General features: G+C 35.0%; 1 protein-coding gene across 5 annotated transcripts in view; it reads right to left on the bottom strand.

Moving 5' to 3' along the window:
• Positions 1–21,515, bottom strand: part of ELF2 (E74 like ETS transcription factor 2) — a 103,049-nt gene that overhangs the window by 33,465 nt on the left and 48,069 nt on the right. For 2 of the 5 annotated variants that reach the window (XM_011220887.3, XM_034661596.1), the window contains exons 1-2: positions 18,582–18,719; positions 11,139–11,241 (exon numbers count right to left, since the gene is read on the bottom strand). Coding sequence is in view for 2 of the 5 variants with exons in the window: in XM_011220885.3 (XP_011219187.1) it covers positions 18,582–18,747 (166 nt within the window). In the remaining 3 variants the exon portion in view is untranslated. Of the gene's footprint in view, positions 1–11,138; positions 11,298–18,581; positions 18,748–21,515 lie in introns of those variants that run through there. The other 3 variants (XM_011220885.3, XM_002916136.4, XM_019796300.2) reach the window with 2 other exon arrangements.

Raw genomic sequence — 21,515 nt, 5'->3', positions numbered from 1 at the left:
CCTTATCAAGTCCCAATCCAGATTAAGAGTCTCAGAAGATGGTGAATTTTAACAAATGCTTTTTGGATCTACTGGGGTGATTATATGGGTTTTCTCTTTTAATCTATTCATGTGGCAAATTATATTAACAGATTTTCTAATAGCCTTCTTTGCCTTCCTAGTATGTATTTAGTCATTATATGTTTTTTAACCAGTGCTAGATTTACTATTATTTATTTAGAATATTTGTAGCTATGATCATACATAAATTCAGCAAGAAACTTACTTTTTTTTATGCTTGGTCCATTTTAAAGTTAAGGTTTACTATCTCCATAAAATGAGTTGGAAAGCTTTCCCTCTTTTACTGTTTCCATAATAGGGCTTATGTGTCCCTTGAAATTTTAGTAATAGGCCTGGGTCTGATGGATTTTATTTGAATGAGGGAATACATATGTAAAACTAAAGAACTTAAAAGGTTGACTTGAACGTTTTCTATTTCTTCTTGAGCCAATTGTGCATGTATATATATATATATATATATATATATATATACACACACTTACATATACATATATATAATATATACATATATAATTTTAATTTTCCATAGGTTTTCAAATTCCTTGGCAACAGGTTGTTCATGGTATTTTCTTATGATTTTCAAACTCTATTCTATTGGTTATATTTTTTGTTCTTCGTAGTGTTCATTTTTCTTTGATCCGTTTTTACAGAGGTTCGTCAATTTTTTAAACTTTAAGGTTTTATTATCTATTTTCTTTTCTATTTCATTAATATTTACTTTTTTATCTTAATAATTTCTTTTCTTCTACTTAATTTGGATTTACTTTAATTTGTTGGTCCTTTATTACCATCTAGATGAACATATGCTCATTATAGCAATCTTTCATATTTTCCAATAAATGCATTTAAAGCTACTAAATTTTCCAGTGGGTTCTACTTAAATCACATCTCAAATTTTTATATGCAATGCTTTCATTGTTATTAGTTGCAAATATTTTCTAATTTTCATTTTTTCTTCCATCCATTAGTGAGCCAATATAAAGTATTTTGATTTTCACCTCGTTGATTTCAAATTTTATTGTATTATGATGAAATGATACATTTTGAATGATACAGATTTTCTGGACATTGTTGAGATTCCTCTATGACCTAGTACACAGTTAAAAGCTGACCTATATATAACCAAAAAAAGTGTACAGGGTTGTATTTTATTAGTTTAGGTACAATGTTCCATATATCTCTAGTTTATGAAGTTTGTCAGTGCTGTGGTTCAATTCTTTGATCCCATTTTAATTTTTTAATCTGCTTCATTTTTCAATTTTGGCAGAGGTATGTTAACGTCTCATTGTTTCGTAGGCATGTCCACTACTCATTGCAATTTTAAAAGTTTATGCTTTAAATGATATTTCAAAGCTATGTTGTTAGATGCATATAAGTTTATGATAATTATCTTTTCTGGGTTGTTCCTTTTAGCAGTTTAAAGAGTCTCTGTCCCAATTAAAAATTCTTACCCTAAATTCTATTTTATTATACCAGCTTCCTTTGGTTAGTATTTTTCGGATGAATAAATTGATCTATCCTTTTTATATCATTTTGTTTTGTGTATCTTTTAAAAATAATACAGACTCATGTTAAGATCACAATAGATTATTTTAATATAATTTCTGGTGTTTTGAACTTATTTCTACTATCTTGATTTATGATTTGTGTTTCCATTTTTTTCCTCCTCTGTTGCCTTTTGTTGGATTGGCCAAGTTTAGTTTATTCCCTACCCCCAACTTAGTATTTTGGAAGCTATCCCTTCTATTTCTATTATTTAAGTATGTTCTAGTTGCTTAAAATAAATGTCCTTTTCACTTCTCATCTTCTCCAGATCACATTTCACACAGTTCCTAACTGTTTTATTCAAGGGCCACCACAATCTGGTTCCACTCTATCTTTCTAGCCTTACCTCTCTCTACCATATGCCTCTACAAAGCCTAATCTCTAGTTAAACTATATTGCTTGTCAATCTCTAAATAAAATACAAAATTCCTGGCATTCTGTCCTGGTTCATGACATCTTCTCATTCACTCACTCATTCAATCAACAAATAATTTACTGAAAACTTATTTGGTGCCTAGCTCTAGCTAATACCAATACATGCAAAGGATAAGGTCTTTGGTTTTATGAAGCATCATCTGGAAACATTAAATAAATAGAATAGAATAGAACGTCATGAATACATGAATTCAGGTAAGTTAACTGGTGATAACTGGCTCCCATCTTCCACTCTACCCTCAAACAACCATAACTGGAATACACAACTACCCACCAGGTGGCACCAAACCACAGCCGGACCTTAGACTGACTGGGATGTCTTAGTCTGAGTCCTGGAACCCCTTAGACACACATCTTCCTCCATCCATACACACTGTCTTGGGTCATTATATTAAACTCACAATAATGCCATATTTTATGTGATCTGAGGTTTTTGGAATTATTTACCACCTCATGGTGGGAGTTTAATATATCACAAGTTGTAGGTGCTAACCAAAAAAGAAAAATGGGGGGCTAAGACAAAATAACAGAACAGTCATAATTGAGACTGATGAGTATCAGCTAAAGACAATCTCTCTGAGAAAGTGACATTTAAACTGAGATCTAAAGGGTGACCAGGAGTAAGAAACTGAAAAACCGGAAAGCAAACAATATATGTAAGCACCCTGTGAAGGTAAAGTTTGGATTCACGGAAATGCAAAAAGACAACAGAGTGTGTGTGTGTGTGTGTGTGTGTGTGTGTACTGGGGTGAGAGGGGTGGTATATAATTCATCAGAGTATAATGCTTCAGAGATTGGACCCTGGAGCCCTACTTACTATCTGAATTTAAATCCTTGCTCCACCACTTAAATAGCTATCTAGTCTTGGAAAAGTTATTCAGCCCAGGGTTGTTAAGAATATTAAAATATTAATATGTGAAGCCCTAAGAACTATTCCTGGCAATATAGTAAAGAGATTTTAATGTTAGGGTTTTGTTCTTGTTGCTATTATTGGTATTGTTTCTAGATGAGTGAGAAGAGCCAAATTATTCAATGTCTTGAAGGCCATGTTAAAAATTCTGAATATTATCCTAAGTGCAATTAGAACCCACTGAAAGGTTTTAGGGAAGGGGGTATGATGATTAAATTTATAAATACATTTTTCAAAATCACTTTGGTTACTCTGGAAAGCATAGATTGCTTAGAGTGAAAGGGAGAAAGGCCAAAAATGAAAACAAGAAGTTAGAAGGCCAATGGCCATGACAGTTACTCATATGATAAAAAATAACTACAGACTGGTCGAGGCTATTAGCAATGAAGATGGAAAGAAATTGGTAGATTCAAGATATATTTTGGAGGCAAACTGACATGATTTGGTACTGAACTAGGAGGTAATGGAGAAGGTATAAATGATGACTTCACCACCAGAAAATCCTTCACTACTGGACAAAGATTCTTTGTCTACCAAACTTTAGTTAGGCTCCTGAACCTTCTCGTAGGTCCATCTGTGTACTTCCTTGTAAAATTCCATTTTAGCAAGAACTCTGCTAAGTCAGTTTAGCTAGTCAGTTCAGAATCCCCCATCCTCTGTATCTGATCACTCTCCATATTTGAGAGGTTCCTCAGCCCCTCCCACCCCCAGCTGATGTGTGATCATGCAGGCCTGTCTTCAGCAAGAATCTGTTTTGCCAAAGCCCCCAACCCTCCAGTTCTTGATATTTCCTCTCAGTTTTCCATCCACTGACCCCCATCCTGCTCCTTGGCTATAAATTCCCACTTGATTATACTGTACTCAGAGCTGAGCCCACTCTCTCTCCCTCACTGCAAAACCCCATCACAGTCGTCTCTATCCCTATCATAATAGCTCTCCCTTGAATTAAGTCTTCCTTATAGTGCTTTAACAAGTGTCATTGAATTTTTTTTTTCTGTAACATTTTTCAAATGAAATTTTATTCTCCCAGGCTCAGCTAAACTATGAACTTTCCATTAAAATAGCTAATAGCTCCCTCCCCCTTATTCTCACAACACTGATTTTTTTGATCCTTAGGTTATAAAAAGTTGTTTTCTTACATATTTTCCCAATAAAGAGCAAGCTCCTTTACAGTTATGGTCATATCTAATTTCTTGTTCTAGCCCCCCACACACACGAATGCTCTGTGTACCACAGGCAGTCTCAGGTAACCCCACAAATGGTCTCAGAGCCAGGGCAACTCCTCATGCTCTTTTACATCCTTCCTTTAAGAAGTATAAGAATCCAGCCCGCTTTCTGCTCCTTTCAGCTATCCATTTTATCTTTCGGAATTTTGTTTCCCCTAAAACTAGTTGCAGAATTAAACAAATCTCTCATTAACTTCCCCATTTCTTGGGACCCCCCCCCAAAACAAGTATACAGGGAGTCTTTCTGTTAAAGTGCTTGCTATTAATTACTATTGAAAAACAGAAGGTGACAAAATTAATGTAGGACTTTATGATCTTTATGGTTTCAAATCTATAGTTCCTGACTCCCTTTGTGAGATGGCAAGCTGAACACACTGGCTTCTACCCTTGACTTTTACTCCCAAGGATGAGTTTCCCAAACGTTCTTTCTTTTTTTGTGAAGGCCTCTCCTCCCAGAATATAGGACTGCAGACATACACATATAACCCATATATACAACCCAGACATAATAATTGGTGTCTTCTTGTCTCAAGTAGATAACTGGCACTTCTGAGTGTCTCCTAAATAGGCATATAACGGTAGCAAAGAAATTAAAAACAAATGTGATTCTGCCAACCTCATTTTTTTCAAACTAAATAGCTAAAACTTAATGTTGTAAGTCCAAATAGATGTTAACTATAGAACAATGTCTCTAGAGAAGAAAGAAAAAAAAAAGGATTTTCGGGGCGCCTGGGTGGCACAGCGGTTAAGCGTCTGCCTTCGGCTCAGGGCGTGATCCCGGCGTTCTGGGATCCGAGTCCCACATCAGGCTTCTCTGCTATGAGCCTGCTTCTTCCTCTCCCACTCCCCCTGCTTGTGTTCCCTCTCTCGCTGGCTGTCTCTATCTCTGTCAAATAAATAAATAAAATCTTTAAAAAAAAAAAAAAAAAGGATTTTCAAGTTTGTTCAAGAAAGCAAATGTCAGAAAGAAATCAGCACCTTTCGATTTCTTTTTCCTCTTGGACCAAATCCTTGATTTCCTCTTGAAAAGACTTTTTTCATTCTAACTTATTATTCTAAATATTTATTTTCTGAGAATTAAGTAGCAGGAAAAAAGGTGATAAAGAAGAAAAAGGATTCAGATTTTCCTACAAGTCTTGTCAAATGTCATGTACAATAAGAAGTACCTTTTTGCTAACTAAGTTAGAGACATAGCTCTTTTTTTTTTCTGATGTAAAACTTTCTAGAATGATCTTTTGCAAGGTCACCTAGTAGTAAGAAAATGTCTCCCAAGTTCTGGCTAACAAAGAATTCATTTTGTTCAAATATATTCTTAAAAATTAAGTAATAATACTAAAATAATAAATAAGTTATCCTGTAGGATAACTACCTATTATCACCACCCTCTAATATAAAACATATGAAAAATATTTTCAGATAATTTTTAAATTGCTCATTCAAGTAGCATAGTATCTTGGCTGATTTACAAAGTGAAAAGAGGGACACCTGGGTAGCTCAGTCGGTTAGGCAACCAACTCTTGGTTTCAGCTCAGGTCATGATTTCATGGGTAGTAAGATCAAGCCCCGCATGGGGCACCTCGCTCAGCAGGGAATCTGCTTGAAAGATTCCCTCCCCCTCTACCTCCCCCACACTCACGCAAGCTCTCTCTCTCTCAAATAAATAAATAAATAAGCCTTTAAAAAACAAAGTGAAAAGAAATCAAACATCTGATTATGATCAAACACCGACCTTAAACTAGGAGAATATGGGTTATCTGTTATAAAAACTGGCACTCTGTCTTAATAATGCCTAAGTGAAAGAGAGGAAATGGGTGACAGTCTTTCTTCCCTGATATACAAATGAAAAAAATTACAGAAACAAAAAATTTAAAAAATAACAGTTAGCCCTATCTCATTTCCTAATCCCACTCCCAAGTTGTAACTAAGCACTGCAAACGGGTTGTGTTTCTTGCATTGTCCCGATTTTTTTGTGAATGGGAAAAAGAAGTTACTCATGAGTTTCATGGTACCATTTCCACACATAAAAAAATTAAAACGGTGACATTTAGAAATGCTGAATTCCATTTGACTTGTTCCTCTGCCCTTAAACCCAGAGACCTTAACTGTCAACTATGCCCTTATGATGAAATTTAAAATGACCTACCACATGGCAATAATGCAATCTGGAACCTTTAAATTAGCTACCATACTTGGCAATTCTTTGCCTTTCTCACCTTTCCCCAACCCTCCTACTACATAGTATTATTTCCTTGAATGCTTGTTTTTCTCAACCTACTTGGTAAGCTTCTTTGAGGCCAGGCCCCATGTTTTATTCAACTTTGAATCACTTATTCCCTAGGAGCCATGACGCTGTTTGTAAATAATAAGTACTTTGTACATGATAAATATTAAGTTTACCAGTATCTCAACTGTACTCAATACCTCTCATGTGAAGGAGGGAGAATTTATCTGCTGCTTCAAATGTCTGAAAAGAAATGGTCTTAGATGGGGCGCCTGGGTGGCACAGCAGTTAAGCGTCTGCCTTCGGCTCAGGGCGTGATCCCGGCGTTATGGGATCGAGCCCCACATCAGGCTCTTCCGCTACGAGCCTGCTTCTTCCTCTCCCATTCCCCCTGCTTGTGTTCCCTCTCTCGCTGGCTGTCTCTATCTCTGTCAAATAAATAAATAAAATCTTAAAAAAAAAAAAAAAAAGAAATGGTCTTAGCTTAACTGCAAATATTAACTCTAAAGAACAATTTCAGGAGGTGTAATTTATGTGATCTGATTTGTGACACAGCAATTTTACAATTTGGCAAATTTATATGCTTTCTCTGCTAGATTCTAAGCACTATGAATGTAGGTATGTTGCCTGTCTTGTCTACCCCTCTAGCCCATGCCTAAAATAGTGTTTGGCACATAGTAGATGCTCAGTGAATATTTACTGATGAATTAATTAACAGTAATTCATTACATCATCTCATATAAACCTAAAAGAATTTTAGTATCTTTCCACCCCCAATAACAATCTTTTATGATGGATATAACACAATATTATAAGAAGCTACCGTATTAACTGGGTTTTCATGATGGCAGAAGCTCTGTGCAATCATTCCCAGTAGTCTAGGTAATGGTTCTCATGATCCATGGGCCAACAGCATCAGCATCACCTGGGGACTTGTTAAAGATGTGAATTCTCAAGTCCCATCCCAGATCCACTGGATCAGAAATTCTGGAGGTAAGGCTAGCAATCTGTATTTTAACAAGTGCTCCAGATGATTCTGATATATGGTCAAGTTTGAGAATCAGTGGCCACAGAAATTTTTGTCATGGAAAGAGAGGGATCTCAAAACACAAACAGGTCATAAAATATTAAATGAGGCTTTAAAGAAATATAATGAATGTTCAAATATTAGAGTGTCTTAGGATAAATTATATTAGGTCAATCAATTAAGGGACATAAAAAATTACCACTACATAGTTGAGGGCCTTTTTTTTTTTCCTTAGCAGGGATCATAAAACTGTATTAAATAAGCAACACTGAAAATGGCTTTCAGATCCCTACTACGAGTTATTAGGAAAAAAAGAACAGCAGTAGGGCAGAATATAGAGCAGGAAAGTATGAGAAATAGGTGGATGACAGCTAAAATAATATATGGATGAGAGCTCGAAAAATTGTTTTTTAGATTGTAACTGAAATTAATTTTAAATATAGGCGCAAATCACAGTAGTTTTGTCAATATCTATGACTTCATAACCAATAGAAATCATAAATATTTTCATATTATAGTTGTTACAGATACCACAAAATATAATTTATGGTCATCACTACTTTGAAATTATAGGCATAAATTAGCCACTAGCTCTCATTATTTAATGTATTATTAAAGAAGCATATGCATTAAGACATCACAATTAAAAATAGTCTAAAAGCTATGTTTCAATGTATTTGGTTCTTTGTAATCCTACTGTATTTTATATATTTTAAAAAATTGTTGTGAGAGGGCCCAGAGGCTGAATTCACCAATGATCAAAGAGGCCCATTACACAAAAAGATGAAAAAGCGCTACAAAAGTTAACAGCTGTGTTGAAAATGTTCTTGACCTCCTTTAAATGATGCCCTTTCATGAACCTAAGAAAACTCATAAGCCTCTTTCCCAGTTTACAAAAGGGCATGGAGGATGCATAAGGGACAATGACTCCTCCTGAAACAGAACTGTACCAAGGCACCCAGGTTTGAATTCTGAAAAGAAAGGCTAGCCATGCAACTACCTTAATCTCTATAATTTTTAGCTTAGTTTGGGCAACGGGCATACCTATAGCTCAGATCTATTGAGGCAGACAATTTAGTGGAAGGTGAATAAAAATAGTTAACTACCTATTAGGGAGCTCTGAATGAGAAGCTAAGGAGTTCAGACTTTATTTTAGGTAATGCTTTGCTTGTCTTGTTCTACTTTTCATTTACAGTACTATTTGGGAAACAACTAAATTTGTTAAGAAACATACTTTGTTTAAAACTCTTAAAAGGCTTCCCATCGTCCTTTAGATAAGGCCCAACAAACAGACACAAACCTTACAAAGTCCTCAGCAATAAGGCTTTTTTACCTCTTTAGCTTCATTTTAATCCCCTTTTCTTTTCATAATCCATATTCTAGCCATACTGAATTCCCTTCTACAATTCAAATAGGCCACGTTCTCCTTCCTCCAGACTTCCAAACATGATATACTCTGCTTGGCTAATTACTTCAAACCCTTTAAATCTGTTCAAATGTTACTTCCTCAAGGAGGCGTTCTCTGCCCTCCTAGGCATTCCCCAGCTGTATACTCCCTAAACCTTTCATTAATCCTATCATAATGCTCATCACATTTGATTATAATAACGTGTTTAATTGTTCATTTCTTCACATAGCTGAAAGCCTGGTGAAAACAAAGACAGGGTCTTGTTTACCCCAAGACAGTGGGCCTGACATGCTGCAGCCCTCAGTAAGAGCTGGTACAGGATGAATGGATAGATAATTTGCCTAGACATATGTTTTAAAGAATTCTTACATTTAAGAACCTTCAGCCATCCCTACTTGGCAACCCTTATAACCTTATGTGCTCATTTAAAATTCTATATAATTCATATTTAGTCCCCTTCTCTGTCTAAATGATTAAAAATTTGGGGGGCCTGGGTGGCTCAGTAGGTTGGATATCTGCCTTTGGCTCAGGTCTTGATCCCAGGGTGCTGGGATCGAGTCCCACGACCGGATCCTTGCTCAGTGGAGAGCCTGCTTCTCCCTCTGCCTGCCTCTCCCCCTGCTTCTGCTCTCTCTGTCAAATGAGTAAATAAAAATCTTTTTAAAAAAATAAATGAATAAAAATGTATTACTTAGACACATTGTTATATAGTGAAATTGACAGTTAACTAGTGTTTTAAAAACTAAAAAGTCTGGGGCGCCTGGGTGGCTCAGTTAGTTGAGCAACCAACACTTGATCTCGGCTCAGGTCCTGATTTCAGGGTCATGAGATTGAGATTCTCTTTCTCTCCCTCTCCCTCTGCCCCACCCCCTGCTCGCGTGAGAGCGTGCTCTCTCTCTCTCTCAAATAAATAAAATCTTTTTAAAAATAAATTAATAAAAACTAGAAATCTGAGTGCAACGAATGAGTGCTACTAGTTTCCAAAAGCAAATACCCTTTATTGATCTGTTCTCTAGATATACTTATTTTTCCTTATATATAAAACATGATTCTTAAAGCATACAAATACCATTTAAAATCATTCCTTTTCATTTCTGCTGTATTAACTGACAGGGTAGTTCTTTACTTTTGGTCACTATCTTTTTCCTTCACATAACAATCTGTAAAAAACATATATTCAAGTGCACTAAAAATCAGTGGCTATTTTAAAGATTCCTTAAAGGATTCTGTTTCAGAATTATAGTTTAGAAAGCAGAAGCTTCATTTCATTTTCTTTTGGAACACAAAAATCTGACTGAAAAGTAACAGTTATGATAAAACTCTATTGATTGAAGTAATGTGTCATATTAAAACACTTTTTCATCTTCTATACTCTTCATAATTTAATACCTTGTAGTTATTTTGTATACTTTCAAACAATACAGTTAAATGATTTTTCACTTAAATACCTTCTACTAAAAGACTATAAAGAACTTAGAGACCTTACTCAGCATATATATATGGAATTCTACAACCACAACTCACCTCCATTTTTTATAAACCTGATATTTTAATGTCCAATTCCCACTAAATAGGAATTTCAGTTAGATTCATAATTGCATGACACCATATTTCATTAAGTCTAAGATGTACTTTTTTTCACATTTTAACATCTCTGAAATCAGGATGTATCTTACAATTGATGCTATCCTAAAATTTATAATTGACAGCATTTATTTCTTTTGGTGGTCTACAAAAATGCTTCTTACAATAGATGGTGTCTTAGGCTAAATGAAATATAGTTATTAAAATATTAAAAAAGTTTTATCTAATAATGCCTTCTAACTCATCTAAATCACAGTACAATTATAATTCAAACAGTTCTAGAATCAAAACTAAATGAACTTAAGATTCACATTTTACCTTTTTAGAAAACTAGTGACTAGGCTAAACTAAAAAAAATAGATAATTAGAAGAAAACACTTCTTTAAAAAAAATGTAGGAAAAGTCTAGATTTAAGAAGCAGCAGTAACAGAAATGGGTGGCGGGGGGGAAGACTTGAAGATGTTCAGTCAGTTGTAGCTTCCAGGGAAGTGGAGGCATGAAATAGCCCTAGAGCTTAATCAATAAAAAGAAACAAATATTAGGAACATGGCAGGGGTTAGCAGAGATAACAAACTGTTTAGGAGGAAAGATACTGCCGTATTATTTCTCCCTTCTTAAGAAGGAATCGTCACCCTTTAAACAAAAATACGGTATAGGTAGTTGAAATAATTTTAATTAAACGTAAAATTGTAAACATTCTTAGTAAATTAAAACCAACCTACCAGCATTGTCTTCCTTCTGGCTCAATCTGTTTCACCTTCAGGTAATCCTAGGATAGGGGCTCCTTTTCAGATCCCCAGTTTTTCATGTCGATCTTCTACCTCCCTGTGGCAACAATATTTTCTAATTAAAAGAGTCCTTTTGTGCCACAGGGAGGATTTCTGATGGTATAACAAATACAAAAGTTATCACAGCTCATCATGAAGTCAACTTAGTCTTCAGATTTTTCAAGAAAGAAATTTGGCTCCTGAACTTATTTTTCAAGACAGAAATCTGGTTTTATTTTTTTTTAATTGCATTTTAAAAAGCTAAACTTTCATTTACTTAAAAAAAAAAAAGCAGTGCTTTCTTGAATTATGTAAAAATTCTTATCATTTGTCTATCTTTTCAACTAATCTCTAAACACAATTTTGTTGATCACAAAAAGAAGCTAAGTTTTCTTGATCATTTCTTTAACTATTAACACCAAATTTTTATGTTTTGATACCTGGTTAAAAACCAAAGTCCTGCTCCTAATGATCAGAAGAGAGAAGTAGGAAGCTATCAGATTGCTTTCAGCCAATGTCTGTTAGTAAAGCTTAATAAATTTACTTGTATTACATAACATAATGTTAATTTTGCTTAAAATGTATATTTAAAAAAGGCCAGCAAGAAATATAAAAAGCAATACTTGCTGTCCCCTTGCTGGTAAGGGATTATGAGTGATTTTCATTGTTTATTTTTCTTTGTAATACTTCCCAATTTCTCCAATGAGCATGTGTTGATTTAGAAGAAAAAAATCAAATTTAGGTTTAAGCACGAATGATTAAGACCTGTGACTTTAAGATGAAGTTAATCTAATATGATAACATTATGGTTATGATATATTTTGGATGGCCATATTTATGTTTTTGGATGACTACCTTTTTATATTTTAAATAACCCTAACGTATTCAATGTTTAGCATATTAACAAAAAAGAAAATATATTTAAGATTTTACATAGATGGTTCTTGATTATACTGCAATACTGAGGCAAAACTCAATTTATTTCAATTTGTATTTCCTATCAGTTATGTGTTAAACACTACATTATACACTATATTCAACAAAAAAAAGTATGGTCCCTGTCTTCGATAGACTTACATATCCACTTTGAAAACAAAAGGAGTACGTATACACACAAGAACAGTGTAAGAAAGTATGTGATCAAGTGCTTTAGTCCAGATGGTCTAATAGAGGACCAGGAAAGGGAGTGTTTAACGTAGGCCATAATCCCTGTGGAAAGTTTCGTGTAGTAGGGCCTTTAAAAAATGGATAATGGCTAATCACAGTTTTAACAGAAAACTGTATTTAAGCAAAAGCTCAGAAGCATAAATAGCACAGTCCAAGCAAAGGGCAATAAGGAAAGCAGCTAGAATACAATGTTTCAGTAGATACAAAGGCCAGATTAGGAAGGATCTACTTCTGGATGATTCCATGAGTCACTGAATTTGGCAGAGGAGTGGCTTTTGACATCTGATAAACAAAGAGCTTCAGGAGAATGATAAATGCAGGTGCCAGAGCACAGTAAGTTAAGGAAGGAATGACAAGGAAAAAGTACAGACTGAAGGTATAGAGAATTTGTTTTTTTTCCCAATGGAAATGAAAGGAAAGAGAAAAATACAACAGAGAAGTAAACAAATGTTCTGTTTTAATGTATAAAAGACCTTCTCCATATTTGAAGGCATAAGGAAAGGTCCTAATGAAGTTAAGGGAATACTTATGGAGCACTTACTACATCACAAGCACTGTGCTTTATATATTTATTTTATGTAGTCCTCACGACCTTGAATTACTAGTTTATGACAGTGAAACAGACTCTCAAAAAGTTAAACACTGACAGGAAAGTAATAAAGTAGGAATCTGAAATCATGACTAACCATCAATATTCTTCCCTTTTCTACTAAAGAAAAATACTTAAAAGGCTTTAAAAAGAAAAAATATTAACCTCAGGAATAGGATTTTCTATCATATTTGACCACTCTTGGCTCTTCTTCATGTTCCTCAAAATGTAAACATTCCTTAAGGTTAATTCCTTAATTCTGTGTCTTTTGTTCTTGATCATAGAAGAGTCAAACACAGAATTTATATATCTTCTCCCTTGGAGAAATCTCTCAAATATCTTTCCTTTTGCAGAGTCCATTTATTACCATGGCATCAGTGACTATGATTTCCAAAACAGTTTCTCCTTGACCTTTCTTTACTAAGCTTCAGTTGTACTAGATATCTTCCATTTGCCTCTCCAGATCTATTCTCCACCTTTCTTGATGCTGCTCTCTGTCCCAGAAGGCTGCCTTCAACAGGACTCCTACTGCTTTAAATTGCATGGGGTCAATGGAGAGCCTAGGCAGGGGATTAGAGGGGAAAAGGAGAAGAAAATCAGAGTCCTTATTCCCTGGCTCCCTTTCTGTGGCATCACCCTCAAGCCAGCTGCATCCTTTGATCAAAGGTCCCAGATTCTCCCAAGGTGACCCTCTCTCCAGTGCTCTCTTCTTCTGGGTTCCAGCAACCATTCCATCCCTTTGGGCCTCAGGACGAAGGACAGACAGCTCTCCTACTGCCACCTCAGCACTACTGCTCTATTTCTTATGGTCACCCTACACTTGCCCATATATTTATAACTAGTCATTTTGTAAAACATTTTTAAATGATCCTGATTTAAGTATGACATCACCTTTGTGATGGGACCCTGGCTATATATTTGTTCATCTTTAAACACCTAAATATTTCTCTCCTCAGATGCTCTGCTTCAACTCAAAATCAACACACCTACTACCAAACTTACCTGCTTCCCAAAATAGTCTTGCCTTCCTCAAATCCCTATATGATACTATGGCCATCACTAAAGGTCAAAAAACTGAGTAGTATCTTACCCTAACTATGCCTCTCCCCCTAATTTGTCAAGTATTGTTAGCGCATATGGAGTAGTTTTGCTTATACAAGCCCCTTCTGTTCCTATCGCTTCTACTTTGTTTTGCTCAAGTTCTCTCTTAACTCACACTACACAGCTAGTCTTCCTGCTTCATCCCTTCCCCTACCATCATCTGCCATCTCCTGAGATACTACTTACACAGTACTTTCTACTCAAAAATTCCAAATCTTTCTGCTTCTTATATGCCTAATCACTAACTCTTGGGTCCAAATCATAATCTAGTCACAACTCTTAATGGAACCCCCTGTCATGGTCCCATTTACTCAGAATATTCTAAACATGCCTTGAACTTCAATATTCCACCCATTATTAATTATATTTCCCTCAGCCTACAGTGCCTTTCACTTACCTCCTATCTGCCCATCCAAATCCTACTATCTGTCCTACTTCCTTACTTTCTCTAAACATTCCCTAATTCTGCAAATTGAACTTTCTTCTGAAAATTTCTTTGAATTTGTAAGTAGCACCCAACTGATTCTATACTGCTTCGTATTTTCAATATAATATATAGTACATAAAAGTAAATTATTAACCCCTTGAGGGAAAGAAACATGTTGAAAATGGTGCCCTTGCACATAAGAAATGCAAACTATTTACTGACATATTATCACAAATTAAAGTGGAAGTTTGAGAGGATAAATATAGTAAGGTGCAAGATGAAGAAGCAGATCCTGAACAGCTCAATCTTCTCAGCTAAGCCTTAAAAGATTCCTGTCAGAACTTATCTATCACTGACTGCATCGGTATAAACTTACTGCTTTTAAATGGTAATCTGTAATAACCTTTTAAAATTTGTATGTACTTTATACATATGTATGTATATAATTTTTTAAGAGGAAACATAAAAACTGCATTTTCAAATCTAAGTAGGGAATCCCAGAGACTCCTTTCCATCCCCAACTCCCACCTCAGTCTATCTAGCAGGCCTTTGGAGCTGGTGGGGTCTGCGGCCACTGGCAAAGGTACTTCCAGCCTGTCAATCAAGAACACCCTTCATTCATACTTCATTACTATTCCTCAGAGACTCTTTACAATTACTGATCTCCAGTTATCATCAAAAAGCAATTTATTTTTTTAAAGCAATTTATAGGTTTAGATGAATATACTTAAAGTCTCAAACATATTTGGTTTTTCCTACAAAATTTGAAAGGATTACTATTACTCATAAGCTCTGTGAGGAAAATGTAGATTTTCTTTGCCTATAAAAAGGTAAAGCAAAATCCTACGTTTACTACTAACAAAATGAGAAATCATTTTATACATAAAATAAGTAAGATGGCTAAATGTACATCACTATATAATTTTAATACTCCTGTCTGGATTTTATCATGAACATTGTTTCTGGTATAGACATATACATATGGGTTTATAGGAATAAAAAAAAGAAAAACTTCAATGTAAACATGCAGAGAACTGATACAACAGGTCAATAAATATAATTATGAACATTTTTTAGACTAATATAATCTAAGATATAATGTAGGAGCATTCCAGAAAGCATTTCCTAGATATACAAAAGGAAATCTTGTTCTTTATGGATCTCATTTTCCACCAATTCACCAAATAAAAACCGTTGTGGACATCTTATACATATTCCTTTCCTTTTCTTTCCAGTCAGCTTCTTCTCCAAAGCCTAAATGTATCTGGAATTTAAGTTAAAAATTTATAGCACCACAAGAAATGAACCTGATCCTAATCCACTACCTAAAAAGAAACATACATCAAGATAGGTCATAACAACAGTTATCTATCTGTATATGTTCTAGATGTCAGAAGAATGAAAAATTATTCCGATTTTAACTTTTTAAAAATGCATTTTATTCTTTATGGGGTGCCTGGCTGGCTCAATTGGTAGAGCATGGTACTCTTGATCTTGGGGTCGTAAATTCAAGACCCATGTTGGGTGTAGAGATTACTTAAAAATAAAATCTTTTTTAAAATGCATTTTATTCTTTAGAAAAAAACAAAATTAAGTTCAGATTAACTGATTCTAAACTAGTCTATATATATATTAACAATCCTTATAAAGTTACATTAAAAACCTATGAGTCATAGTATTTTCAAGTAACTCAGTATATTGTAGTCTCAAATTCCACATGCCTTACGATGAATAAATGGGAGTGTTTTAAACTGTTCTGATTATAGATGTGTGAGATGTATGACCCAGCAGATTTCTGTCTGAATTTGGCATTGCCTTTAAAAGAGTTATAAATGAATTCTAAGTTTTACAGTGTTATTCTGTAAAGAGAGACAAGAATAGCTATACTATACTGTTCTTTACTTTTTAAAGTAATAAAGCAAACACAGATTTTTAAAAATGAGCCAGAATGGAATTAAAAATGTTTAAGATGAACTTCTCAGATACTTTTAGACTAGTTTAGAATAATGTAAGTTTTATTTACTAACATTTCCTTTTAGTGTTAAAGAAAAACCAATCTAAAAAAAATTAACAACTACTCAAAAACCATTTTCAAAATATCACAAAAGTAACTGTTCTTTTAGCCAGACTCTGTATATCCTCTTTTTCAATACTACAATCATTCATATCTCTGCCCTGCAAAAGATTATCATCAGCCTCAGAATTCAAGGTAACTAGGAAAATAAAATCCCTTGAACAGATTATATTTGCTTCCTATTTGGAACTGTTATTACCTGAGTAACTTAAATTAATGAAGCACTGATCACCAATTATAAAACCAATAATTTGGCTGATCTGCTCTGGTATTTTAATGTTGTAAGTATGCATCATTTTCTACTAATGGGTATTTGGTACTGTAGTTTTCATACTTTACAAAGTTTCCCATTTGCTACCAAAATCATAGTCTTCCTTATTTTTTTTGATCAAAACATTTTCCAGAAATTTCAAACACGTTCTTTTTTTCACTCAACTTAAGCTATCATATCTTTTTTCATGTGCTATTAGTTTTCTGTTTAGTTACACCCTAGTTACACTCCTATAATAAAATCAGTTACAATATCATCCTGCATAATACTTTTAACTGTTCTTCCTATTCTTTTCCTCAAGAAGAAAATTCATGTCTGCCATGATGCTTCTAGCTTCAGACTGGAAAACTCTCCAAAACCCTCAAAAAAACACACATGTATCTTCCTGCCACTTGCATTATCTACTGTAAATCAAGTACCACTCCAGTCCAGTCACAAAGCCTATATAAAGTGTTTAGCTGCCTATTTTGAGAAAATGAATTATCACTTCACATGGGGTTTGCTGGCACTGTTGTCATCATTGCTCTGCAGAGCAAGGTAACTTTTAATCCCTCAGCTCAATAAAAAATAAAACTGGGGGGTGCCTGGGTGGCTCAGCCAGTAAGTGTCTGCCTTCGGCTCAGGTCATGATCCCAGGGTCCTGGGATCAAGCCCTGCATCGGGCTCCCTGCTCAGTGGGAAGCTTGCTTCTCCCTGTCACACTCCCCTTGCCTGTGTTCCCTCTCTCGCTGTCTCTCTCTGTCAAATAAATAAATAAAATCTTAAAAAAAAAAAAAACTGGAGGAAAAAAATAAAATAAAAATAAAACTGGAGGAAGAACAGTGGTAAGCTAGAAGAAGCTAGTAGTCTTAGGGAGTGCTATTGGGCTTCAACAAGCAGAAAAACATCAAATATTCGAAATTTTTAATCATGGGACTTTGCTACATTTATAGAAACTTATCTAAATACTTAAGAGTGATGTGGCACCTGGGTGGCTCAGTCGGTTAAGTGTCCAACTATTGATCTCAGCTCAGGTCTTGATCTCATGGTCGTGAGTTCAAGTGCCATGTTCAAGTGCCATACATACATACATACATAAATACTTAAGAGTGTTTATTAGAATTGTCTGCCAAGTATGAGGATTCTTTTTCTCCATTAAGAGCTAAAGATAAATTTTAATGTTTATTATTACAAAATAGTCACTACAACCTTTCTGGTAAAATACTCTATTTTCTTTATGGTCAGTGGCAAAAATGAAAAGGTTTCCAAGAATTACATATATTAATCTCCAATTAAACATATAATTATCTCACCACAAACAGACTGAAATACCAAAATTTCTCAGAAGACAAAAAGGGAAGAAGACTCTGACTGCTACAAAGATGCTTCTGATTGAAGAGAAAAGGAATCCCACTGCTCCACCAATACTGATTCAAAGAAACTCTTAATCTGTCATAGAAGGAGAATACTGTACTTATTTTTGAATTAAAAAGTTACCCTCATATACCAGCCGATGGACTTCTATAAATAACTAGTCAATATTCACACTTTCAGAAAAAAAAATGATAATTTTATTATTATGGGTCTGTAATCTTGTCCTTAGGGTCCATGATATGCTATACTTCAAAGAACTGTAATGTAGAACTTTATATAAATTCCCTTAAAAAGAGATGTTTAACTGGTTTCCAAGAAAAAAGAGGTTCTTTGGTATAGCACTCATTTCGCAACAGTAATACTGACACTTATAAAATAAGAAGTTGTAAATAATGAACATTTTATGAGAGGTCTACCTGTTTCCACATTCTCGGTCTCAACTTCTTGTTCTTCTGCCACATCTTGCATCATGTAAGTCTCATCATCATAAACCAGAACCTGGGCTGCGTAGCCCTGCTCTAATCTGGCACTTGGAACTGGCTCCACAATCACTGCTGGGTATTCAGAAACCTTTTCACTTTCCTACAAGAGCAAATTTAGAAAACAATCAACCTTTTATTCACAAATCCTGGATTTACTTATAAATACTTGAGTTCACATAGTCTCAAGGGGGCTACACAATGAGTTTCATGTATTATAATTATGAATGTAAAAACCAAAACGAGATGAAAAGGGAACTTTAATAATCTTTTCAAGTCTCAGGAGGTAAGACACAGATTAAACATTTTAAATAAGCAGGGCTTTAGGATTAAGATGACAAATTAAAAACATGCATGTAATTGCACTGTCTCATGAAACCCACAAAAACAAAGTAAAAGACTTTTGAACACAAACCTATAAGGAGAAGAGATAAGAGCAACAGAATATTGGAAGATTGAAAGTGGATGTTTAACTGTTATGAAATGGTTTAGCAGACCCAGGAAAGCCAAATCACAGCCTGGCAGCAAAAAGAAGCTGAGAAACACCACACTTTACGCTGGAGAACCCACAGAAAGCAATACCCATTACTCCTGGAAATGGAGTAGCAGGTGGTAGAGAAAGAGGAGGGGTTCAAACAGGAAGATTCCATTAAAGCTGTTTGAAAAGCCTTTAATTCCTAGACCCATTCCCTCCTCCATGATGCTAAGGCAACTGGCCCTCATCTCAGCAGAAGATTGGAGAATTAACTTTCTGGTGATGGAAAAACAAAAGCATCTTTGAAGTATACTAGGCACATTTGTTAGTATCGGTACTGCGCCAAAAATAGAGTTTTCAATCAGCTTTTTATTTTTATTTTTTTTTAAGATTTTATTTATTTATTCGACAGAGATAGAGACAGCCAGTGAGAGAGGGAACACAAGCAGGGGGAGTGGGAGAGGAAGAAGCAGGCTCATAGCAGAGGAGCCTGATGTGGGGCTCGATCCCATAATGCCGGGATCACACCCTGAGCCGAAGGCAGACGCTTAACTGCTGTGCCACCCAGGCGCCCCTCAATCAGCTTTTTAGTCCTCCACTCTTAAGGATGAGCAGACAGCCAAGTATTACTAGTCATCTAAGGAAAAGCCTCTACCACAGAATATACACGTGTACATACACACACCCACACGTATATAGGGCATATTTCTCATAGAGATAAGATATTATATCCATAAAATGAGAATGGAATACAATTTAATAAAAACATTTAAAAAGAAAGAGTTCTTAGAAATTAAAAATACGATAGCTAAAATAAAAAAGACAGAGGCTTGGAAGATAAAATTGAGGCAGTCTTCCAGAAACCACAGAAACAAGATGAACTTTTGAAAAACAGGAGAGAAAAGAGAATGGTATTAGAGGACCAGTCCAGGAGGTCCAATGTCTGAATAACAGAGTTCCAGAAGAAGAAAATAGAGGAGGAAAAAAAAAAAGGTTGGAAAGAAATGAAAGAGTTCTAGAAAATTTCATGAGCTGACAGAGACGAGCTGCCCATTTGAAAGGAACTACCAGATATTTAATATAAAAAATTAAGGGAGACCTACACTGAGGCTACACCACTGTGAAATATCACAACAGTGGAGACAAAAAGGAAGATTCTATAAGTTTCTAGAGAGAAAATACAGGTCACATACAAAGAATATGGACTCAGACTTCAGTCTTCTCAAGAGTCATATTAGAAGGAAAATGACAGTGAAACCATTTCTTCAAATTAGAAAGGAACATTATAACTAACCTAGAATTCTTCAGCCAGTCAAATCACCTTATGAAAATTAGGTATTTTCTCAAATATGAAAGATCTCAAAACATTTACCTTCCATACATACTTCCTCAAGAAGCGAGTGGAGAGTGTATTTCATCAAAAGTAAAATTTTAATAAAGACCACAACTTAAGATAGAGAATATGGGAGATTCAAAATGGGAGAGACAATAGTAATCTTGAGGAGGATTGTGAAGAGAGATTCCAGCATGCCAGCTATGCATTCCATTTATAGGGCAACCAGTCTGACTGTAGGAACAGGATGATAAATGGTCATCACTAAGATAACCACCAGCATTGTTCCTAAGAGAGTGTCCCGATAAGCCTATTTCCAGTTTTTATTCATATCTGGCTTGCTTTGATGTATCTCTTCACTCTACCTTGCACTGCTACCTAGATCAGCTAAGAACACTCATTTCACCTCCTAGATGTGTTCTGCTCTGATCTACTCTTAAGTGTTAGAAGAAGGCCACAAAGAGCTTAGAAACAAACAAACAAACAAAAGCAGAAGAGCATTCTTTCCCCATGACTATATATATACCTGCTGAAAAAACCTGCCACACCAGGTCATACCACTGCCTGACACCTGACCAAGATGACCCTATGTTTCCAAGAACTAACTCATGACATTCCTGCCCAATTTCCTGAGTAAAACCTCTTGAAACTCAGCAGACCGGATGCCAGACTAGTTTTCCTTTACCTGGAAGCTTTATTCTAACTGTGGTAATGCTATCTTTTCCTAACTCAGTTAGCTTGGGCCACTATTCATTTTTCCAAAGTAAACAACATGTTGTTTAGGAATATATCCAAAGACAATAAAGCTATAAAGAAAAGTAAAGGAATATTACCACGTTAAGTCAGGATAATGGCACCTCTGGGGATATTACGAAAGGGGCACACTTAATATTCTAAAATACTACTAATTTCTGTTTTTTGACCTGATTGATACGTAATATTTATTCTTTTTGTTATTCTTAAAACTAAAACATATATATTTTATACACTCTGCATTTTGTATCAAACATTTCACAAAAAAATTTAAATAAATTAAAAACAAGGTTACAATAAATTAAAAATA

The sequence above is a fragment of the Ailuropoda melanoleuca genome, chromosome 5 (assembly GCF_002007445.2).
Source record: "Ailuropoda melanoleuca isolate Jingjing chromosome 5, ASM200744v2, whole genome shotgun sequence".
In the NCBI taxonomy this organism is placed as follows: Eukaryota; Metazoa; Chordata; class Mammalia; order Carnivora; family Ursidae; genus Ailuropoda; species Ailuropoda melanoleuca.
This window is presented reverse-complemented; position numbering and strand designations above follow the sequence as displayed.